This window comes from Misgurnus anguillicaudatus, chromosome 21, assembly GCF_027580225.2.
Source record: "Misgurnus anguillicaudatus chromosome 21, ASM2758022v2, whole genome shotgun sequence".
Classification (NCBI taxonomy): domain Eukaryota; kingdom Metazoa; phylum Chordata; class Actinopteri; order Cypriniformes; family Cobitidae; genus Misgurnus; species Misgurnus anguillicaudatus.
Genome location: NC_073357.2, coordinates 29836347 through 29861300, shown reverse-complemented (window position 1 = coordinate 29861300; position 24954 = coordinate 29836347). Strand labels below are relative to the sequence as shown.

The 24954-nt window shown below is 37.8% G+C and overlaps 1 protein-coding gene and 1 long non-coding RNA gene across 16 annotated transcripts in view; both read right to left on the bottom strand.

The window, feature by feature from the left end:
- The window catches only part of LOC129441930 (uncharacterized), a 145880-nt gene extending 128601 nt beyond the window's left edge, over nucleotides 1–17279 (bottom strand). For all 3 annotated transcript variants that reach the window (XR_012360284.1, XR_012360285.1, XR_012360283.1), the window contains exons 1-2: nucleotides 17187–17279; nucleotides 16640–16744 (exon numbers count right to left, since the gene is read on the bottom strand). This is a non-coding gene — a long non-coding RNA (uncharacterized lncRNA). The remainder of the gene's footprint in view (nucleotides 1–16639; nucleotides 16745–17186) is intronic.
- Nucleotides 17280–19132: 1853 nt separating this feature from the next.
- The window catches only part of sox6 (SRY-box transcription factor 6), a 179372-nt gene continuing 173550 nt past the window's right edge, over nucleotides 19133–24954 (bottom strand). For 12 of the 13 annotated variants that reach the window (XM_073858798.1, XM_073858797.1, XM_073858800.1 and 9 more), the window contains one exon: nucleotides 19133–24149. In XM_073858798.1, coding sequence (XP_073714899.1) covers nucleotides 23840–24149 — 310 coding nt within the window. In that variant the 3' untranslated portion in view covers nucleotides 19133–23839. The remainder of the gene's footprint in view (nucleotides 24150–24954) is intronic. The other variant, XM_073858804.1, reaches the window with a different exon arrangement.

Below are 24954 nucleotides of genomic sequence, written 5' to 3'. Positions count from 1 at the left end.
AGCATGCTGACATGTTTTCCTCTTTTTTCTAAAGTGGGGTCTTAATGGAAAAAGACTGTCAAATCTGCCAACATAAAGACTGTGTCAGGCTTATTTGTTTGCCTTCATCCATTCACCCATACGACTATTACAGGCTGCAACAATGTGTTTGAAATGTAACAAGAGACACAAGATTAAACCGATCAAGGACATCAGAGTTGAAGTACAGTATATACTGTACATTTCGCACGAAGCGGTGATGAATAAAAACGGGAAAACCGCAGACTACGGAATAAAGGATAAGTGGCAGAACATTTTCAGAAGCCAGAAAAACACACTTATGTTCACGGCCAGGTTATGTTTACGTGTAAATATTTCCAAGATATCTGGTGATGAGCTAAGAGCAAATCATTTTCAACAAAACTGTCTTTTGTGGACTGACATGTTTTCACCCTTAGAAAACAACATGAGCGATTTACAGCAGGGAGGTGATGCTGTCTTCAGAATTATGTTTATGAGGTTCAGGCAGACGCCAGATTCTCGCTGAGCTCCCGTATGCATTGTGGTGATTTTAATCACCAAAAGCTTTTGGCATTTCCTGTAATATGATATCGATAATGCACCTCCTCCCGGTCTAAACAAAGGTGTTTAATAACCCTCGTGTACTTAAAGGAACTCATTTACGGCATTTGCATAGGAAAAAACGCGGGGTATTAATGACTGGATCCACGCCAGCAAAGCCGTCACAAGGCAGAGCATCCTCCTTTGAAGCCTCATCGCTCAGAAAGCTTTTTACAAAATGTTTGAAGTGTCTGCCTGTGTAATAATGATTTATAATTCCCTTGAACTGATGCAAAATTTGCTGGTAAAAATAATTTTTGAAATAAAATAAATTGTGCCTGGAGGGTCAGGCTTGGTTTCAAAAGGAGATCACCCAGGAGCGGCAAATGATTTAATAAGCCAACAGTAACCCGAATGGCTGGATGGAGGGCTGGAGTAAGACGGGGCATTTCAAAGTGTGTCTAATTAAAATCAGTTTATTAGCGTGTCAATCTTTTCAGATGCAATCCCACAATCAAATATAGGAAAGAGAAACCCCCAATAAATCCCCCACACACACTACAAGCTCACCGCCCTTTTTGTATTAATAAAACAAATAAACTGCATGAAAATATTTTATAAACTGATAGTAAACATATTTAATAAATATATTTTATTTAATTAAAACAAAGTTTAATATTATTAATATTAAAATGTATTTCAAGTTTAAACCTGGCACTCCCTTTCCTCAAAGAAACAGTACATAAATATTAAAATTCTCTTCTTTCATAAGTGTGCCTGCATGGCGATTATCACAATCTGAAAACATGTTTGGTTTGACTTACGTGCAAAATGTGTGTTGGATTTCTAGGAAGATAACAACAGCAATTCTGGCACTTTTTTATAACAGTACTTACATTTATGATTAAAGAGGAGGGTTGAGAAACGAAAAAGGAAAATGACACTGGAAAGGAAAAAGATGCCAGTACCATGTAAGTGCTGTTACAGAAAAAGGCTAGTAAATTGTCAATTTATAAAAGCCCCATTTTGAATAGCTTGCCACTTATGGCAAGGGGGACCAACAGCGCACTCTTAAAAGTAGTTCAGGGTAACAATACACCCAGTCCAGTGGGTTACACCTCAGCAATAGAGATAGTACTTTTCTTATCATCTTTAAGTAAAACAGATCACCATAATCATAAAAGTAATGTCGACCTTAAAGCCAACATCCCAGCTGTCCTCTGGTTTAAATACTGCATATGATAAAAAAATCTATAACCAATGGTTTTGATTTGAGCATTTACCAAAAATTATAAAATAAATGTTTACGTCAGAATATAAACATAATAAAAGTTTTATAATATCAATGGCAGTAATTAAAAGAAAATAGGGTTTTATGATGATGAGATTCATAAAAATGCAAACAATTGAAAAAGGTGTGAAAGAAGAGACAAAACAATCTGTTGTTTGTAAAACGGTGTGAAATTATCATCATAACTATTTTTTTCTGTTTAACTGTAATCTCGTATTAAATGCTTTGTCGGGTCCCCAGACACCCTCCCCCCAGATCAAACCCGTGTTTACATTAAAGTGTCACCCTGGCATTTACATAAATATATTTCTAAGTCAGTGGGGAGGTGGTAACAAAGTGGCTGCATCTATGAAGACAGTAATCCCAAAAAACGCACCATGACCTCACGTTCTTCTTCAGTCTCCGCCTTCATGTTAAATTCATGCTTTTGGAATGTGCTTTAGACAACACACCAGATCCTCTGTGGCTAATGCCCCTTGTGCTCCGGTCTCAGAAAATGCTTATGATTTCACCGGGGGAGGGGGTGATACCTCCTCCAAAAAAAAAAAAAAACTAAATATAAATCATTTTAGATGCGAATGCACAGAGGGACTTAAAGTAAACAAAGGTCAACAAAACCAAGCCTTTGTTTATCCCTGTGCAAGTATCCCAGTCCCATAAGCAAACACAATCTGTTTAATTCATGCGATTATTTAAGACAAATAAGATGCGAGTAACAAATACATTGTGGCACAGAAGGATTAAAAAAAGGTGTTGATGTATTAAATAATGTTAACTAGCACAGGTCGAATGCCTCTGGCTTTATATGCCCAGTTAGTCTGGGTCAACGTGCATTTAAATACATAGCATCCGGTGCTCCGATGAACTCAAATATTCTATAGTAAACAATCTGGCAACTACAAAATCTAAATGTTGGCTTTTAACAGAACACTCGCAGTCAATGTGTGGGAATAACAGCAGCAACACTTCCTTTAAGGACGAGATTTTCAAAACGAGTGATTTACTAAAAGAAACAGATATCTTAGATGTAATAACTGATAATTCATCATCCTCCATTGGAAATGTACTGGGGTTGTGAAAAATGCATGAATTACTAATTAATGAGGCATTCTGAGCAGATTTACATATTCATAAAGGTGGGGTTGAGTAATTGACATATGCATGAGAGAGCTGAGTGATGGTTTTGAGATAATAACACATGCCTTCATAGGAACCTTTATTTTTCTAAATTCTTCAAAAAAGCAGAGGGAGTGAAGATGCTTTTAAATTTCCATTACGTATTCATTCTTCCCAAAAGAAATGCAGTCAAATGCTTTCAGAGATAAATACACTGAGGGAATGCAATGATGTGAAACAGTATGTAAAATTACATTTTGTGAAATATTGCCCTATACAGATTCTTCAAAAGTTCATTTAGCAAACGGATGTGCCCAACAACCATGCTTAGAAATTCGAAACATGTGACTGAATCCTAAAGTGAACACACAAATATGCTTTCAAAGACGAGGGAAGGGGGGAAAAGACAGAAAAATAAAGCATAACAAATGCATTTATGGTAACTGCTAACTGCGTACACACACAGTCAATCATTTTTTTTCTCAACTTTAACTCAACAAAGTATGCTGGGTGCAACCCTTCTAACCCAGTTGAGAAAATATCAACTTAAATTCAGATGTCAACAAAGAACATTTTCACTTTAATCCCTTGGCACTTTTCCCAAGGTAACACCCATTCCCAAAATTCCCTCACAACAATTCTTGGATGAGGCAAGAAATTCTACAATTTCTTAAGGATGACATGTTCTGTGATAGTTGATGAAAAGATCTGATTTATGGCATCCCGGAGTGCCATGAGGTCAGCTTTTTGGAGTCTTGCTACAGATGGGGCAGGTCCAAGAGGGTTTGGACAGGGTGAACGTGTATGTCACTCGGAAAACGTCTTTGCCATTGTTAGAAGTCCTCTAACAAAGGCCTTGTGAAAGCTGACCCAAATATGGTGCATTAGAAGAGCACAAAAACATTCAGACGGTTCCTAGGCTTTCTTTCCAGCTATGCACTGCCGAATGACAAGTTCAACAAAAACATGTTGAGTTTTTCACCAGGGCCTATTGTGTTCCCACATTAACTCCAAGCTGAGCTCTTTGAGCTCGTCCAGAGTTGTGTCTGGACTCCATGGGCCTGCGATGGCTCTGTCAGCGGGTTTGGCCTCTACTACACACCACACCGGCTCCTTCAATGTCCTTTTCATTCTCAGGCCCTTTCCCCCATCTCAGTAACTTGGCTTTCACGCATGCTGAAGCAAGCGATTGATGGGGCGAGAGAGAAGTTAAACAATTAAAGATGGCCCCGTGAGCCCACGGTTTTGTGCATGAGGCTTCACGCTGCGAGGAAACCTTTGTGCTCGCAGTTATTGTTTGGATGAAAAACCAAAGATCTCATTCTCAAAGCAAAAAGACTCTGAGCTCTCTTTTTGTAGCCGGTGTGAATAATATATCAAGGTGTCTGGATACAACAATAATTTGATTCCCACTGCGACTGGATGCATGTAATCATTGCCAGAATGCACTGAACCTGAAACGAAACCAGGAGAAATGCCGCAAAAATGAGGTTCGCGCAACATCTGGCACCCGCGGCCAATGGGAGACCGAAACCTAATTGCGAGTATAATGGCAGGTCTTGGTATTTAGTGAACCAAATAACAGGTGTCCTTATCAATCAGAAGCAGATGATCGCCAACAGACACGGGGGGCTTGACGGCAGAGGTGAAGTATCACAAATTAGGCGCTGCTTTAGAAATGCTAAAGTTTGAGTTTAACCTTGCAGGACTTTTGGAAGGCACTTGCGAGCACGGAGAAGAGTTTTGGCAGAGGAACAGAAAGCCTGGTGGGTCCGCACATCTCGGGATGCTGGTACTCCACACTAATCCATTTTAAACCATCTGTGAAATTAGCAAGATTCCTCGAGTCCTTCACCTCCAAGGATTAAAAATGGCCCTGGCTCTGAGCTGTCCATACATACATACATTATGTACCGTGGAAACTACTACCAGCTCAAACTGGTACCGTAAATCACACTTTACAACCTTTATGACAGACACATTTAAAAAGGTAACTACTTTCGAAGACAATTTCACCCACGTCTCTCCTCGCATCTTTTCAGGTGCTCACTGAAATTCCAAGAATCTGCACTTTGTGTTACACTACATAAATACGAGCCTTCTTTGTGTCGCACACTCCCCCTGCAATTCAACACACTCCAAATTTGAATAGCAACAGGGCGCACGGCCCAAGTCGCTGAAAAGTATGCCGAAAACAAACTGTTCTAAATAAAAAAAGGAAGGTATTTCAGGGCTTGAACATCTGTTGAATGGCACTCGGGCCCGGAAGGTAAATAAAAGCCATACATCGAAGCACACGTATAAACAGTTACTAAAGTGCGACTCTTAAGCGTTGCATAGCTTCCGCCAAAAGCTCTACAATGAAGCATGAGTCAAGTCTAATGAGAAAATCAGATAAATAGCAGCTGGGTTCAAGGAAACAGCCCTCCCTGACTGATTCACTGGACTCAGTGGCAATCGCACGGAGCCCAGGAGGAGCCGCCACTTCCAGAACAGTAAAATATTGTTCCAGACGACTCCCTCCAATGTTTAGTCATCAGGGCCGTGAAATAACAGAGCTGTCGCCTCCGAGCAGCAATACAGTATTAATTATTATTTGCAGCCCAAACACCTACATATTTGTACTAACACTCTGACAGTTCATCCAAACAGGCTGCAACATCGGTCTCTGTGCTTACGAACCCTCCCACCTACTGTAGACTCCCTCGCTTTCATCCTACCACTGGCTCAGGCAAAGAAGCATGGGTCAGAAAACCCAGCTCCAGTGAAAATGTGAATGATCACGTCCTATTTCAAATGAAAACGTCACATACGCCCAGAGAAACACAAGGGCAGGTTTCAATGCCAGGCCTGCTTTCAGGGCCAACGATTTGTAATGCAAGCTTTGTGAATTACAATAAGATTTATTGTGCAGCAATATATGTCTAATTTTCCATTTACCGCGGGACGCTTCAGCAGCAGAGAGCTGACACAGGCGTCTATTATACACACCGCAGTTAAAATGTGGTTATTTTACGCATGCTCTCAGGGGAAGGAGCTTACTGTGCACTCCGGCGTTGGACAAAAATGATTGATGAAGATAACAAAAGGATAACGTAAATGGTTTTCCAAAAATGTTTCGAAATAAGTTCTATTCCAGAACCGTGTCTTTTTTCTACCATGGCAAAAAGTATTTGATGATGACGTACAGCCTGTCCTTTCTACTAGAGTTACATTTTTTCTATTAATGCCAAAACAGTTACTCAAAGATATGGGCTGATAATCTACTTTTTAATGCCCAGTCACACATCACAAGCCGTGACATAGCACAGGAACCATTAGAACTGTATCGAAAGTGACAGCATGTTTATGCTTTTTTCACCTCACTTTCATTCCAATGCCTCGCTAAGAAAGGATTTACGTTATGCACAATTCTACAATTATTCAAAAGCAATTATTCATCACACCGATACGTGTCGAAGAGGTACAACTGAGAAAGAAAGAAAAAGAAAAAGAAAGATCCTAGTGGCTGGAAGCCAAAAGATGAAAAAACCCATGCAGTTTGGAAGGCTTGATTTCCAACAGGACTTCCTCTCTATTCCTGGCAGAAGCTGCAGTCCGTCAGCAGGAGCGCATATACATTAAGAATAGCCTCTGTACACTTGCATAATGTGATTAAGAAAAATGTCATGGGTACAAAGATTGTCTCATCTAACCTTGGGATTCTTTTGATGAAAAAAATCAATGACTGGGCAAACCATCTGCTGGGTATAAAGTTGTATTTGAAGGGTTTACATATGTTAACTCTTTTTAATAGGCCTAGTAACATATGATAACAATGACCACTCCTGAGTAGCGAGTGTAGCCAATGATAAGAGCTTGTGCAGACTGGAACAAAAAAATCAGAACAAAATTTACTGTAGAACGAGCCTATTATCATGATATGCATAGTTACATAAGTACATATACATTGAATAGTAGCCTATCTATTATACAGATGTGTAATGGGACATAATGCAGTTTGTAATAAATAAAAACTGCTTGACTGACAGTCATTTAAAAGGGGACATATCATGAAAATCGGACTTTTTCCATGTTTAAGTGCTATAATTGGGTCCCCAGTGCTTCTATCAATTTAGAAAATATGAAAAAGGTCAACCCAGTAACCCTTAATTGCTATTTAGTGCAGTGATCAGTTAATTTTCAATTTAAAGGACATACCAAAAAATGGCACATTTTTGTTCACACCTATAAAGTGGCAATTTTAACATACTATAAAAATTATCTATATGTTATTTTGAGCTAAAACTTCACATATGTATTTTGACGACCCCAAAGATTTATTTGACATCTTATAAGTCTTGTGAAATGTCCCCTTTAAGGCATAGCACTGACTCTCAATATTTCAAGGTTACTTTAAAGCAACACTAAAGAGTTTTTGCTCTTTGCTCCCCCTACAGGTTAGAAGCGAAATTGTCCATTACAACTGTCATAAATACTGCAGCATAGCTGGCTCTGATTGGATTGTAGGTCTGCCGTAAAGCAAGTTTTTGTAGTTTTCACTCGAACTACAGGACCGCGACCCGGCGGTTGGAAACTTCTTCAGTGCGGTTTTGGCCGATAGAGGGCTGGCAAAGCGAATGTGAAAGTGCCGTTTCGAGTTGATGAACGACTGAAACTTTTTTGGAAACATTATTTTAAGGTAAAAAAACTCTTTGGTGTTGCTTTAATTATCAAAGTCCTTTTAAGGAAGTTGCGTTACTCCGCCGCCATATTTGCAAGGCCTCCAGATCGTGTTAGAAAAAAACAAGACCTGACCATTACGCGCATACACAAAGTCCCTCTACCAGAGGATTCCGATAGACTATTGACTCTTTTTACTGGGGGGCTAGACTAGAGCGGCCATTTTGAGCGCTGCGATCTCCCCCATTCCTATCAATACCAGTAACGCATCTTGTTAATATAAAATATTTTTGTTAATTATCTAGTGAAAGGGTTACACATGTCATGTCAAATTGGTAAGGGTAGCTTTTAGCCATGTTTATTTGTCCCGTGACAAACATACCAACATATTCTGGTTAGTTATAGTCTGATTAGTTCTGATTTCCTCAAAGTAAATGATGAATAATTTTCAATAGCTATATTTTTAAGAGGAATAAGCACTTAGTAAAAAAAGTTATTATTGAATATTTCTTTTCATTTTCTCTACAGTATAGAAATTAATGTGTAACTATGGAAACTAGCAATTGTTTTTCCCCACGCTAAACCAATCCACCCAGTACATGATGTGTTGCTGAAAGGATTTACCCACAAGATTCCACTACTTCACTACGCCTGCTTGTCTTCCATTTCTGGTCTCATTAAATCATTATATAAACTACACAGGCTACGTGAACCTGAACTGTGTAAAATGTACAATAGAGCACTGTACATTATGTCTTGCTTTCATGCATGTTGCTTATACAATATTTACAGGATATTAATAGTAGAACTGAATAAGTTCACCAAAAGTAGAATGCCATTGCAGAATAACTGCAACATTTAGGATAACCGCACATAGTATGCACATATGTATTTATTGTTTTTAAAGGGGCCATGGCAAAAATCTGAGTTTTTCCATGTTTAAGTACTTCTATCAACCTAGAAAATGTGAAAAAGATCAACCCAGTAACTTAGTTTTGGTAAACCATTCTCTATAAGCACATGAAAAAATAGGTCGTTGAAATTTGGGTCTCGTTATGATGTCATAAGGAGGTCTTATTATAATAATACCACCCCGTAATCTGCACTATCCAACCACAGCACTGCCATTTAGTGCAGAGAAAAGCACAATTGAGTTTCAATTGCAACAAACCACCATCATTGTGATCAGTGTTTGAATTTCATCAGCTCATTTGCATTTTAAAGGACACACCCAAAACGGCACATTTTTGCACACACCTACAAAGTGGCAATTTTAACATGTTATAATAAATTATTTATATTGTATTTTAAGCTAAAACTTTACATATGTGCTCTGGGGACACCAAAGATTTATTTGACATCTTAAGAAAGTCTTGTGCCATGGCCGCTTTAAAGGAATAGTAACCTTGGCCGAGAAGTCCAAAACAAATTAAAAACAAAATAACAAATCAGTAAACACAATGACAAATGTACAAACCGGAAAAGGAGGGGTATATTGCATGGATGGATTTGTTACTAGGGGTGTAATGATATTTCGCGATACACACTATAACACCTGTCCGATATCAGTTCTGAATCACAGGGGCAATATTATGCACAACTATTTAATGTACTACGGCTATTGATAAGTTCCTATCAATCTAAAAATCACAGTTTAAGTCGTTTATAACAAAAAGCAACACTCATCAAATAGAATCATTATAAATATTCTTTATTATCATGAAAATACCTATAAATTAAATAACATCAATATAAATATGCTTATACATTTCCTGGAGCTGCCTGTTTAATGGTACTTCTTCAGCGGCATATTGAGTTTCGGCATGAGAACGCCATCTGGCTTTTGGATGTAGCAACATTTTACCATAATTCATTGAGAAGCAAGCAGAATTGCACGATGTATTATTACACCCCTAATTGTTACCGCTGAATGGACAACACCTCTGTCAATCAAGATGCTCTAAAGCAAGTCTTTTTAAGTCGAAGCTGCATATTTCTACTTCCGCCACCATAAGTCAAACGCTAGTCCATGCTTGTAATTCTATCTTCTACACACTGTCACAAAAAAGGCTAAAAGATGTACAACGTGTTTTTGCTTACGATGTGATCGAAACTTGATATTTGAAAGACATAGAGGGCCCTATTTTAACGATCTGAAACGCAAGTGCAAAGCGCAAGTGACTTTGTGGGTGGATCTTGGGCGCTGTTGCTATTTAAATAACTCTTGCGCCAGGCGCAAATCAATAAGGGGTTGGTCTGAAGTAGGTTCATTATTCATAGGTGTGGTTTGGGTGTAACGTCAAATAAACCAATCAGAACGTCATCCAACATTCCCTTTAAACGCAAGTGCGCAAGTTCCATGGCAGGTTGCTATTATTATAACGGATTTACCAGGCGCACGCCAGGAGCGTTTCACATCTGAGAAGACCGACGTTCTTGTAAGAGCAAAGACAGAGAAGTTGTTTTGTATGGGGATAGGAGAAACCCGCCCAAATCAGCGTAGGTTAAACAGGCGTGAGAGGAAATAGCCACAATTGTCTCATCAGCTGGCATCCCCAGGACGTTGCGCCGCAAGCGCTACAATGATGTCAGGAGACGGGGGAATCCCAAGCTTGCACCTGACGTCAGCAGAGGACATCGCTGCGTCCACCCTCACCACTGAAAGCCAAGAAACGTAAGCAGTCCAAGTACACTTACAAATCAAGTTCACATACATTAAGGTTTCTTATGAACACATTTTAATTATTATTTACATAAAATAAACGTAATACAGCCACACAACAAACTTAAAAAACTATCACCACAATGCTCACCACAACGATTTCCCTTATCTCATGTGTTAATATTTTTTATTGTAACAATTTATGATTTGCAAAAATAACTGTTGTATCTGTGTAGATTAGATAAGCAAAAAGTGCGCGTGTTGTGCACGCTATACATTATGGTCAAGCATGCGCCCTTAACTCTTTCCCCGCCACTGACGAGTTATCTCGTCAATCTGCAATACCGCTATTATCCACCAGGTGGCGCTATTCAGCAACTTATAAAAAACAGAAGTATTGCCCTAGGGCAAACGGCTGTATGTCCGTGTATGGTTTAAAGATCGCTCTGCATCTGATCTCTATCAAAAGTCCTTCACAAAAATGGAATTATCTCAGCTTTTTGCTCAAAATGTGTGGTTTTTGATGAAACCTACACATATTTAAGAGGTGATAAAAACAGAACACATGAAGGTAGGATGAAACTGATTTTTTTTGTTTGAAAGCAGAGGGTCTGTTCTTTTATTTCATATATTGTATGTTTATATGTTTAAAAAGGAGCATTTTCTGGAAGGCATTAAACTTTTGTGAAAATCATGAAAAATGCTGGCGGTGAAAGAGCTAAAATAGCATAATGAACAACGCGCAACGCGCCACTGACTTTAGACTAGGTTTTTTTTTGGTCAGTGGCGCAATTGTTTTTTGAAACTGCTAAATAGCATCAGGGATAGTTTGCGCCGGAACACGCTTCCTTTTTTGCGCTGAACCGCCCAGGGAGCGCAAGTTCATTCCCTAGTTTGCCGACGTGCGTCTGTGGAGGGAAAAACCCGCTGTGCGCCGGTGCAAAATACGATTGATACATGCGTCACTGACAAAGTCAATTGCGCTGGGTGCAAGATAGGGCCCAGAGTCTTTATTGAGCGATATCCGTCTAAAAAGAAAGGTAAGTGTTTTGGTTATCTTTCGTTAGCAATGATACTAGTCGTAGCCATTATCATTTGTTAGTTTTTTGTTTTATAAGGCCATATTCTTCATTAAATGAGCACAAACTTTTGTTGCAACCAAATTTCTATATTACTGCTAGCAACAGATTTGTAAGAAACTAAATAAACAAACATTTAACTCAAGTTTTAACGCAGTTGTTATTAACGAGGTAACAGTGACAGATCCACGATGAAGCTCATCATCTTCAGGTTACTCAGATGAAGAGTTGTGTAACATGATTAGAGAGTTTTATTAATGTTGTGTTGTGCAGCGGAGACTTGTCCTGTGTCTGCTTTACTCGTAAAGTATTATGTAATCAGATTGTGGCAATGTTTCAGACTGTATACTATACAAGCATGTGCTTCAAGATAATGACTTTGACTCTGTTATGCATCTTAGGACATAGGTCAGATATTAATATTTGTTAGACTTGATAATGTAGGTAAACAGTTAATAATTATGTTTGTCAACTAATTGCTTATTTACTATTACAGGGAATTGCACTTGAAGCTACACAACATGGCAGTGTGTAAACCAGTGGCAAGGAGTCAGGAGTGATGTTAGAACTATGATGTTTTCAACATACTGTTATTTGCATAAAATTACATTTACATAACATACTACATCTTAAATTGTAAAACTTGAGGAAGAATTTTATAACATGTAAATAGTTTTCTGTGCATGTGGAAGGTTAGCATTTGACAACATACACTGTAAATGCATTCTTTACTTGCAGTGATACATTAGTAATTGTACACAATTATGAGATTCTTGTGTAAGTATATTATTTTGTCTGTCATGCTCCAAGTGAATAATAAATGTTGGTTTGTAAACTGGTTTGTAAAACTGATCATGGAAGCTTTATTAGTATTATAAATTACCCCATTATATTACCAAATGTAAATAACAAATACATGTTTTACAAATGTTCTTGTTTTTTTAATGGAAAATGTGTACTCGCCTTGTCCTGGGTAAAATATTAAATAACATTAATAGCAAACATGTAACTACCTTGCCGTCATTGTAAATTTAACATTTAAAGAAAAAAACTTTCAATATAACATTATATTTACAGATTGAACATAACATCTAAGGCTGTGTTTACACGGAAACCATCTGAAGAGAAAACGCAAAAGTGGCATTGTATTATCACTTTTTATTCCGCATTTATACGAGCGTTTTGGAGGGGAAATCTGCGTGCATATGGTGACGCAAAAGTGTGTGATATTCGATGTAGTATGCACTCCAGGCGGCTAAGTGGCAATGTGAAGCACTGACAAACAACAACACTAAGTCCACGCGCCTGCGTACAACTTTCTTCCTTGTTCTCCAGGTCTCGTCCAAAGCCGTTTGTTTGCCTCCGACAAATTGGCGCATCAACAATTTGATAGAGGTAATTAACGTGAGCAGACTTTTGACCTTTTTACCCTTTAGACGGTGGTAGAGCGTTTTTAAGATTTCCACTATGGAGGGTGGTTTAACTTTTTTGCGTTTTTAAACCCCAAAAAACGCGGTCACCGTTTAAACGAAAGGCACATCCGATAAAATATTTTTACGTTTTCACCCTTGAGCGTTCTCGTGTAAACAGGGCCTAAGGAACACTGCGACAGCATCTTGATGACTGAGACACGCGTGTGTAGGATGGACTGCTGTTTAAAGATGGAAAAATAAGGGCAATATATAGCATCAGCATATAGAATTGTTTTAGCACTTTAACCCTCTGGGGTCCGACCATTTTGGGACACTGTCAGAGGTTCTGACATGCTCTTACATTTGGTCTTTTTTCAGTTGCTTTAAAACATAATAATGGCAAGTGTCTCATACCACTGCGTTCAGCACAAACTGGGTTAAAATATTATATGAGCTACATGTATGTACATGTTTGTATTTTTGAGAGAAACATGTTTATGAATGGTTTTTAAAAAAGCTAAATTTTTAAGTCACTGATATAAGTCCACAAAACCCATACTAAACATGTTTTAACAAGACTTTTCTAAACAGAATCTAGTAGTCTAGAGTTTTTTCTTTAAAATGATGTGAAAATCTGCCTACTTATTCACATAAAACAATATATTGATTTAGAAATTGTAAGAGACTTTTTGTTTAGAGGGGCCGTATGCGAGAATGATTGATTGACAGCTAGCAAACAAAGGCTCGCATAATGAGCTGCATAATGAGGCAGGAATGTTGGGAACTACAGTAAAGAATGTGAGGAAAAATGTATACATGTTTGTTTGAGGTTTATTAAGTTAACAATATAATCAAAATAGAAATGAAGGTCAGTAGGACATTTTCAGTTTATTTTGGAAACAAACCCTATTCAAAAACTTTGTATAAACTAAGAAACTGATACACAACAGAGCTGTAAACTTCATGTGGCTCATGTTACCATATAACTTTATGTCCAAAAAGTGTTTTTTCACTTCATAGTTTTGTACTGATGAGAGGGATGCAGACCTCTAAGAGAGTTATAAACAGCTGTTAGCATAAATTGTCCACAGAAATACCCTTACATATATAACTGATGGGTAAATATCACTGACACTACATTCATATAAACTATCTTGTACATAAACTAAATCTCAGATAAACATCTGCAGCGATTAGTTATATAAAAAGCTGTTTTCAGATGACTGTTTTCAGATGCCCATCCCCTTATAGTCTAGCTTCTGTTTTAAACGCATTTCTGTAAGCGCGTATGAACTTTAAAAACACATCGCATATGGCATCCATGTGCGCGAGCTCGCGTCTCCGTGTGACGCGGCGCTCATAAAAACGGTGTCGCGTGTAAAGCGCAATGTTTGGAATTACCTTGCATGTAAACAATATGGAATCATTTTACAGCAAATCCCGCAGTGCAGCATTACTCAAAGTTGCCATGAAGGATACGAAAGTGAATAAATGTGTCTAACGCTGTACAACATGTAAAAGATATCCGCCATATTACGGGAGGTCACGCGGATTTGTTTGTAAATAAGCATGTAAACATGGAATCATATTACAGCACACACTGAAAAGATACAGCAGTTCAGGCTTACTGAAAGCTGCCATGAAGGATATAAGTGAATAACTGTGTTTAACACTGTTACAGCATGCAACAGTGAAATCCGCCATTACGTGAGATTGCGTCCGTTTGTAAACAATGCGAAAGTTTTTCAATCCGAAGCGTGCAGTCTGCTGAGGTTGTTTACTGTATGTAGGCTGAACTGCACAAGCCATGAGCATATTACATGATAGCAAATATAAATGGTATAAATTAACTGTTAACGTTACTTACTATCCTCCTCCAGCTCCAGTGCGTCCTCCATTGTTCTTCTAAGGTAACGTTAAAGATAAATGCTTCTCTTCCTCAATGTCCAGACATAAATGAAGATATTCCTCACGTGTGTGTATAAAGTTTATAATCCAAACATGCGTTAAAGTCTTTAAATCTGATAAACTTTACGCTTTGTTTATTATGGTTTGAACTGCTCTTATGTTGATTTCCATGTCAACAGCGGGTACCACCTGTGGGCGCGACCGAATTAAAGATAATGAAGTCAGCCGGGAAAAACGGTACTCTCTTTTTTTCAATGCAGATTACATAAACAGGCATTATTTGTTTTCGATTATATTTAGCTTGTTTAAAAGTAGGCATTTCAGGCTTTCTTTGGATATGTGTATCATGTTTGTGTGACAAGTATTCGCGGAGTTTCAACTGATTTTTGTAACGTGTTTTGAGAGACAGTTGGCGGAGACAGAAATGTCTGGATGCACACCCTGTTTATTTTCTTTATTTGACAAAAACACAAAGATCTGTTGTTATTGTGAATGAACACATTTTAAAGAAGACCCTTTACCGTTTCAAATGATGTCAAACACGTATTAATGATGGAGTATTTTAAATTGATTCTGCCATGAGGAAAAACACGTCAAAACGCGGCACCGCGTTTTTGGACCCAAGGGGGTTAAATGAGTGTATTTATCAAGCTATTATAAACAACATTTTGACCAGTAAGTAATCCCATTTAAATATAAAAGGCAAACTTCACGATGCATATATTCCTGTTGCTAAAGTTTTCGCTACCTACCTGCTTTTCAAACTGTTTAACGCAGTTACGTAATGCTAACTTAGAAATAACCTATAACGTTACCACAAGAACACAATATTCAATACGTAAACATGAATAATCTTAAAATTTATCATTCATATTTTGAGTTGTTGTAAAGCATTCCCTCATGTCAATGACAATTCTCCAGGGTAATGGCTGAAACGAAGTCAAGACCAAGAAAAGTTGAAGTTAAGTGACATAGTTGTCTTGATTGACAGAGGTGTTGTCCAATCAGCCGTAACCATTCCATTCACGCAATATACCTACCTTTTCTGGTTTGTTATTTTGTCACTGGATTTGTTGTGTTTTTTGACTTGGCATTTAGTTTTTAAATTTGCATTTGTGTTTTTTTAATTTGTTGTTTTGACTTTAGACTAGTTGTTTTGTTTTGCACTTCTCGGCCATCGTAAATAGTTATCTCACAAACGCATTGATTCGCTTCAAAGACATATATTATCCCATTGGATATTAGTGATGGATGTGTGTGCTTTTTGGAGCCTCGCCACATTGAATTCAATGTGGCTTTGAGATAAAAATATTTATTTGAGTTCATCTGAAGAAAGAAACTTAAATACATTTTGAATGGCATATGGTAAGGTTTAATTTTTGGGTGAATGACTCCTTTAAGCCATTTTGTCAGTTGGGCCAAGATATCATTTTATTTTATCAAGTCTAACTTTCTAATCCACTACTAACTGGATTGTGTGTTGTTCACCACGGCTTCAAGTCATTTGGCTTCCTTTTATTTAAATATTTGTTATACAATGTTAACTGAATCATATATTCTATAGTATAATCTTCAGTACATTAGGTCTAAACCATGCCAGCAAAAACACTGTAACCCTGACAGTGCAGAAAGACGTTTTATGTCCTAACACATATATATGATTTCATAGCCTACTTAAAGTGTGTTTACGCTAAAGCGTCCTTATACATTTAACATATGACTTTTCCAGACTTTCTGCTACGTGTGTGTGTGTGTGTGTGTGTGTGTGTGTGTGTGTGTGTGTGTGTGTACCTGGAAATTATCACGTTGTGGGGACCAATTGTCCCCACAAAGATAGGAATACCAGTGTTTTTGTGGGGACATTTTGAAGTATAAAATGCATTAGGTCTATGGAATGTCCCCACAAAACATGGAAACCTGTGTGTGTGTGTGTGTGTGTGTGTGTGTGTGTGTGTGTGTGTGTGTGTACCTGCAAGTACTGTATGGTGTTGATGAATTCACAGTAATCCCTCTTCTGTAGTCACCGCTATACCAGTACATAACGTTACATTACAGCTCCAACATCATTCATTTACTAAAAGCAGAACAGTACAAGTAATTAAATAAACAGAATAGTGGTTTACCAACCATAACAAACCTTGATATATCAAGCATTTGCATATCTTACTGTGGCAAATTTCGCACAGGTGAATCATGAGGAGAATAGTAGAGAGAAAAAAATCGTATTGTTAAATTTTATTATATTTATAGCTAAATTTATGTTTTTGAACGACAACATATAAATAGGCCAATGTGTGTTCAGCTCTGTTTAAACAAGTACTGTTTGGTGGTCGAAATCGAATAACTTACGTGATAGTTAGCTAGCTTATAATACAGTTGTAAACGATTGCTAGGCGACCTTTGAATTTTCTAATTATTATTCATGAGGCAAAACTTTGGCTCAATGTATTGAAAACCACTCTTGTTGGGCTTCATATATCGTTGTATTATTCAGTAATCGATACAGTAACAGTTACCTTTCACTGATCCTCTGTCGTGCTGAGGTGGTCGTTGACCCACGCAGTGACGCGAAGTTTCTATACAGTTCACGCATGCGCAGAGCAAGAAAGTTGAGGTACAAGGTAAAAGGTAAGGCTCACTTTTTAAATCACACCACACGTCGTTAATTAGAGCAGTATAAGACAAGTCGCCTCTTCAGTATAGCAATTTTTACCACAGAGTACAGTAAATATTACCTATTGCATATAGCCTACACACACGCATGCATGCACGCACGCACACGCGCGTTTGTTTTTCTCCAGCCTAACCTTACTTTCATTTGCTTTCAGAGTATTCAGATTTTGAACGACTTTTTGGGGTGAATCATCAAAAGCAACATTAATTTCTAAATACAATTTAACCTATAATAAATAAAAAATATTTTTAAAAACGGTTTAAGGGCTTTAAAACGTCAGAACTAGCCTAGCTACCTGCATGCAAACACTAATGTGTTCAGCTAAAATAGACAAGATTCTGTTTATTTATTTATTTGTTGTTAAAAACAATAAATAAATAAATAAAATAATTTATGAATTACAATCATTTGTATTTATATACTTTATTTATAGTAACTACAATTTGTAAAAATCCTGAGAGTTTTAATAATGTAATTAGGCTATTAGATTTGTAATTGAATGTGGATTTGTAGTTTTGCCTTTGGTGGAGGTGAGAATGTATTTATTATTACTGCATTTACAGGCTAGCATACATATTGTTTAAAAAAATCAATAAGGTCATTTTACAAATGTCAGCTTTTTTCTTGCAGGACCAAGTTAACAATTACATATCAAGATTAAATTAATATTTGAAAAAGTTTGATAGTGTCTTATGAATATGAATCTTGTAAGTAAAAAGTTTCAATTAGCATATTTATCTTTTCTCACTCAGCCACTTTTAAATAATTTTTAAGTTTAACAGAGCAAATTCAGACTTCAATCACTTAGGCAAGTAACAGTCAGGCACTGTTGTGGGATCTGTTTACAATAGTTTTTGACAGAAACTTTATGTAAAAAGAATTACCTTGTGGGGGCTTTTACTCCCATGTTGGGAGAAGTTTAGAGGGAGTTCAGACACATGCATACACACATATGCAAGTTATAGAATTATATTGTCAAACCTGTACACACACATTTTATTTATATAATTAGTAAAACATTTTGTGTGTATATGTGTACAGCTTTTATTATACAACTTTTCCTATACTTGTAGAGTGATTTCAGATAAATATTGATAAATAGGAGATAATATCTCTTAAACAATGCCTGCCGTAACAGTTTTTGCAGCAGTTAACACACAGTACAGTGTATACACTTTATTCACAACTATAGCTAACTTATTTTAGATGCAGGCATATAAATGTTTGTCCAAGGACAGCTTTTAATTTTAATTTATATCAGAATTTTAAATTAAATTTAAGAATTTAGTGGATGCTCTTGTAGTCATTCGTCTACTCTACTGCATAGTAGGACATCAAGTTATAATTAATTGTATTATTATTAAAGTCCAGTTCCAGCTCTGGCATTTAACCTTTGTGGTTCCAAAAATTGTAAAATAAGCAGGACAACCACGAATATAAACGGATCCGTTCGATCAAATCCTGTTAGTGGAATGTGTACAAAAATCCTGTTGATGCGGCTGCTACATAATCTGTAAATTGTTTGGGTTTACCTCTATGCTTACTAACACACAGAGCTATGTAAATGTTTTAATTTTCTCTTTGGTCACATTTCTGTAATTCAACCGTTGTATTTGTTATGGCAGCTCATGTATGCTTAGGCACATGTGCAGTAAATTTACTTACTGCTCACTTATACTGTAGCACAACAAACACTACATATCAAATAGATGTTTAAATTATTATTTAAAAATAAATCATGCCACTAAATTAATATTTTTATTTATTAAAAAACACAAACACAACATATAAAACAAAATCTCTTTAATTTGTAAGTGTCAACAGCAGTACAAAAGATGGAGTGATGGTGAGACGAGTTTGTCATATGCACGTGTACTCTATCTTTTGAGGAAAAAGAGGAACTCTTGAGGTAAATAAGCAAACAGGCAGGAACACCCTCACCTGCCATCGTACATCAGTGAATTGAGAATATACTGTAGAAATGGTGTTACATTACAATATGCCAAACGCTGCTTGTGGGGAGAACAACCTAAATATTTGTACAATCCACTAAGGTGTCTAAACACACCGAAATGTGGCGATTTCTTTTATTTGATCATAATAATACTACCATAACAGAGAAGACTGATCTCTGAACATACAACGTAGCATTCATTAAATTTACCTCACGTCAATACTGCACATGGAAACCAATGACTTGCTGGTTTACATACTAAAGCCGAGCAAAAATATGTTTAGTACCTTTTTTAAAACAACAATATCCTTAGCAAATACCTGTCTTTTGTACTGTATAAAGAAGAATGTGGACACAAATGTGATGGCGACCTTTTTAAGTTCAATTAAAAACTTTACACTGGACTGTACAAGATATTATGATAAACTATTTACATTTTAGATTTAAAACTTTTTTCAAAAGCAGCAACAGATACTATTCTATATCTCTAACGCCCAAACAATAATACCTGCCATGGGTCTATGTACCTGCTGAGAAACCGGTCTCTCTCTCTCTCTCTATACACACACACACACACACACACACACACACACACACACACACAAAGACAAAATTAATGAAAAAGTGTTATCAGGCTGCTAGCGGGATTCAAAATAAGAGCGCACCTAGCGACAGAGAAGCCACACACAGTGTTGCTTGAGAGACTACACAAATCTAAAAGCAAAATACCATTGACAACAGCATGTTGTCCCTGTCGGCAAACATTTTACTCATCTGAACAGCAGCTAGCAAGTCAGTCCAGCATGTCAGTGAATTGTGCTGATTAAATTAACAAAACTATCCCACAATATACATCACAAAAGTCCATAGCAAAAAAGCATTACAGTAAGATAAGTAGAAACACCCAAGCCTCAGTTTTTGTACCTACTTTGAATTAATATGGCAGTGACAGTTATGCGTTATAAAAGAAAATGAATATAAGTAGCTGATGGATCTTCTATTAAAACACTATGAAGCAACACAGAGCAAAATACTGTATGGAAACCTCAATGCACAGAGTGGGTCTGCATTGTGCAGAATAAAATCAAATAAATATAAGCAGATCCCCATTCCCCATTCAGCACCGTGTTTACATCTGTTTAAATGATGCTGTACGATACAACGGATGCCCTATAATTACATATTTTCTTATCCAAATTTGGCACGTAACCAATTATTAAAACTTCAGCAATTAAAACGTACAAGAATATCAAGATTTGTCCTTTGCTACAGAACGCATTGAGAATAAAGACAAAATGCAACGGCTGGAGTGCGAGGTTCGTCATCGAAACACATCAGAGTCGGATGATGCCCAAGTGTCTCAGCTGCGTGCGTCTCCACTACTATACTCAATCAATAGGGATGTGAGTTCAGCAACAACGTGAGGTACAGTGAATTGTCAGTTTGTGATTTCGTATTATTTTCTAAGTACAATGACCAACAACATACACAGACACACACAAAAAGAAAAAAGTAAATACATAATTTATACTTCAGTAAGTATCCATGAACAAAAATAGAATTCTATTTTCCTATGTTATATTTACAATGCAACGAAAAAAAATCTGTAATGAGATGGAGGATTTGTTCCAAAAAAAAAAAAAATAATAATAATAATAATAATAATAATAATAAAAGAAACTTTGTTTTGAGCTCCAATCCAAATGTCGTCGTTTTTATTCTTGTTCTCTGATTGTCCTTTAATTATGTTCTACTGACACTTTTAGAGCCAATAATGGCTAATAAATACAATAAAATGTCTATACGCACTAGAGAGCTTCAAATACAATATACAACACAAACATACATGACCATTAAAATGTGCTACTGAAGTCCGGTGTGTCTCAGTATGCGAGCCTCTCCGTCGAGTACGCTGCTCTGTCTCCCCTAGGCAGCACTGGAGCTTAAACAAAGTGTTCATTCATCACGTGTCATTGCATAAATAAACAAAAACATGTCAAGAGAAAAATGACTCAAATCTGGCAACTGTGAGGCGTGCTCACATGAGTCCAAACAGGTGACTTGTTCGCGAAGGTTTTTTTTCCGTTTTTCTCGCACAACAGCTTCACATTAGTCAGAATTGATAAAAATACCATTTATATCCAGTGCTTGTAACACTTTTGAATCATCGTCTCCCCGTGTGAGATTGAAATTGTCTCTTTTTCGTTTCGTTTCTTTCTTTTTTTATCTATACAAGCGCAATCAAGTTTCAGTCTCAACAACAGTTCTTATGTCTACTACCAGCCGACAGAACTGGCTTGACATGGTCAAGGAAATATGTACAAATCACGTACAAATCCACCAGCAAACAGATATAACAGCTTTAAACAATAAACGTTGGCTTATAAGCAGGGAAGAAGAAACTGAACGCGGATGTCAGTCGTGTACCTTGTGTAAAAATCACAACAAACTAAAACGAAACAAAAAAAAATGTAATAAAGGTACAAACACAAGCTTCTGCAGAAGTGCTCGAAACTTCTAAGATTTAAGTAAATGCTTTTTAAAGAGGGGCGTTAAATATAAGAAGTAATGCTGGGAGATATAAGCGCTGAATAGCCATCGGTACCTTTGGAGGTAATGCAGTGACCAGCAGCCTCACTGTGACATTTCTTGTCCATTCTAATCTCCGGGTTACGGATGAAACAGACAAGTTCAAGGGCGAAGGCGAAATAGCGGGACTCATGCATAAATAATGCCGTATTTCAGATGATACCGACTCGTCAGTCATTTTAATAATCCCCCACAGCTTGATCTACTTGTTCCATCTGCTCGCGAGCACCTCGTGCCTGCTTCTGGCCGCGGCCTTTGATGGAGAGAGAGCGCGCACAATAAACCACATGGGCCCCGTTTCCATTGTTTGGTACCTTCTCCGGGGTATGGGCCAATGCTGGGAGCCAGATGGCAGCCCCTTGAGGCAGGGTGTGCGTTGGGCAGAGGTCAGGTGAATGGAGGTGAACGGCACACGTAGAAGGGCCAGAGCGTTAAACGAGAGGCCCTGACCGCTAGCCGAGTCTTGGCTGTCCTTCCAAACAGTAACAACCTGAGATCTGTTCTACTGCTGGTGCTACCAAATAATTTGGGGGGGGGCACCTATTTTAATACAAATATGTTCAAATTTAGCTTTTTTATGACTGCATATTTGTTCCAAGTGCTCAACAAGAAATATTCAGTTTACAGTACTTCTCTGAAATCAAAGCTTCCTTTATATACACAAGTAGTATTTATCTACTCATCTTTTGGAAGACAAAATTGCAAAATAAGTGCTATTAGTAGCGTTTTAGTAATTTTGTTCTTCTTAACCAAGCCTTTGAAAAACTGGCCAAAAACAATCCAGATAAACTGGGTGTTTTCTTAAGACTTAATAATAATAAACACATTGCAGGAGCCCAAAAGGTCATGCTCTGCTTTAAGACTATCTTCTGTCAGTAAAGAGTTAAGCGTAAATAAAAGACGTTCTGCCCCGGAAAACAGGGCTAAAGAGTTTAGCAAAATGTGCGTGTGCATATTGTACAACAGCAATTTGTGATTGTAATGCACCAAAGCTGCCTTTTGCTGCCTGTCCAAATCAGCAGATTGGATGCCATTTGGCCCCTTGGCATTCTGGCCTGATTACAATCACTGTGATTAAGAACGGCGCGGGTAAGACTGTACCAGAGCGCTGAGAGAGGCCGGCGGTCAGACGATCACTGCATTAAACCTCCTGGAGAACTACGACACTCCTAGTTCCTGAGCATTTTAACATGGTAGTCAATGGAGAGGACAAGAATTGTGGGCTTTTTAGTACATTGCAAGGATTGTCTAAGACTCGTTCGGTCTCCCTCTTAAGACTTTAAATTTTTAAGATTTAAGAGCAGGAAGCTTATGATATGTTTGGCACATCTGGACTTTTAAAACATTAATAATAATAACAATATAACGACAATTATAATAATAATAGGGGTTTTAAGCTTTCCCTGTATGTAAGGACTTCTTCAGTTTTGTCGCATTATGAAATGTCAAATGAAGTTTTGTTGTCTTGATCATTTTAAATATAGTTCTGATTAAAAACATTCACAAGCTGTTGGCTGGTACAGCATACCTGAGTGAGATATAGAACCCCATCAAAAACAGTAATGTACGCTTTAAAACGAAAACAAAAACATGTGTAAATCCATATGAATTAAGGTAAGACTGTGAGCTATGCATTCATATGAAATGTTTCAATCGTCAAGTCCTATTATTCAAAATGTTGTAGTAAATACCCTAAATTGTTCAATGATTAAAACAAATCAATAAAATAACAATAAAAAAGCCAAAATTAAACACAATCAAATTGTTTCACGCTCGGAGAAACGCTTAAGACCAATAGCTGTTAAATCTGCGGGAGCCACATCTGCATGCTGGCCCTCCAAAGTATATCATCAGAAACAAGTTTTTTTTTCTATTTGTTCGTTATTTTTCTTCTACTACTTCAGTATTCCCTCTATTATTAGGGGAATTTCTTCGCTGGAAAAATCTTAGACTCAGTTGGCACTGACGGGCTCCTGTGTGTCGTTCTCGCTACTGTAGTCCGATTTGGGCTCGTCCTCAAAGTCGTCGTACATGTCCATCTCATCCTCTCCGTTCACCGGGTCGTTGGGCATCATGGTGCCGGGTTCCATCTTCATGTTGAAGGTGCTCTGGATGACGGGGATGGTGGGTTCGGGGCTGGCCGAGGCGCTGGAGCAGTCCGACGTCATGTGAGGGGAGGGCGTGGTGGTCGCCATGGTTATGGCACCAGGGTAGACGACACCTGCGCTGGTGGTGATGGGGATCTGCGTCTGTGGCTGCTGCCTGATACAGAGGTGCAGAAGGGGAGAAAGACAGATTTATGCTTGTGGAGTGCAAGCGGAGCCTTTTACTTCTCGCAAAGCTCAAGGAAGCTTAAGAGCTTTTAAGAGATGGATGACAAGTTTAGCGTTTCTCAAGAAAAACAATTACAATCTCTGGGAATTGGAGAATGGAAAGAATGCGCAGAAGAGCACAAAACGTACAGCTCTCGGATTTTAAACCCCGATCCCCAGCCAGTGGCCGTGTAAAAACGATTTCCAATCAGTGACAACGATTTGGGAGTGATTGTGAAAATGACACTCGTTTCTTTCGGGGCAACAAAGCCAATTGGTTGGTAGAGACACGGGCTCCTGATCTTTAACAGGCTGATTGATACTCCAGCTCTCGTATTTCTTGCTGCTGAAGTGGAAACACCTGGAGCAGGCATTTTCTTCACTCACCACACGCAGTAAATTATAGAGTCGCGCTCCAAACATCTGCCCCGCAGCCCTCTCTACATTCATACTCGACCTTAATATCCTAAAATAATGGCTGTGCGGGTCCCGCTGCCCTCTGTCATAGTCTAAATTTGATAAAACCACAGCTTTTAAGCGGACGAAAGAAAACACTAGTTTGTCGATGGGATTCAAATCCTAAGGGAGCGTATTTCCCTCCACCGAGAATATAATCACAAAGCGTACGCGACAAAAAGTGCCGCTTGCGTGTTAAAATGAAGCGCAGGGACAATATAACATGACAGACGCAGTTAAATGAGCTAAATGGCTGAATTACTTCAATCAACCTCATTAGAGGGTCACGAGCTTTACAG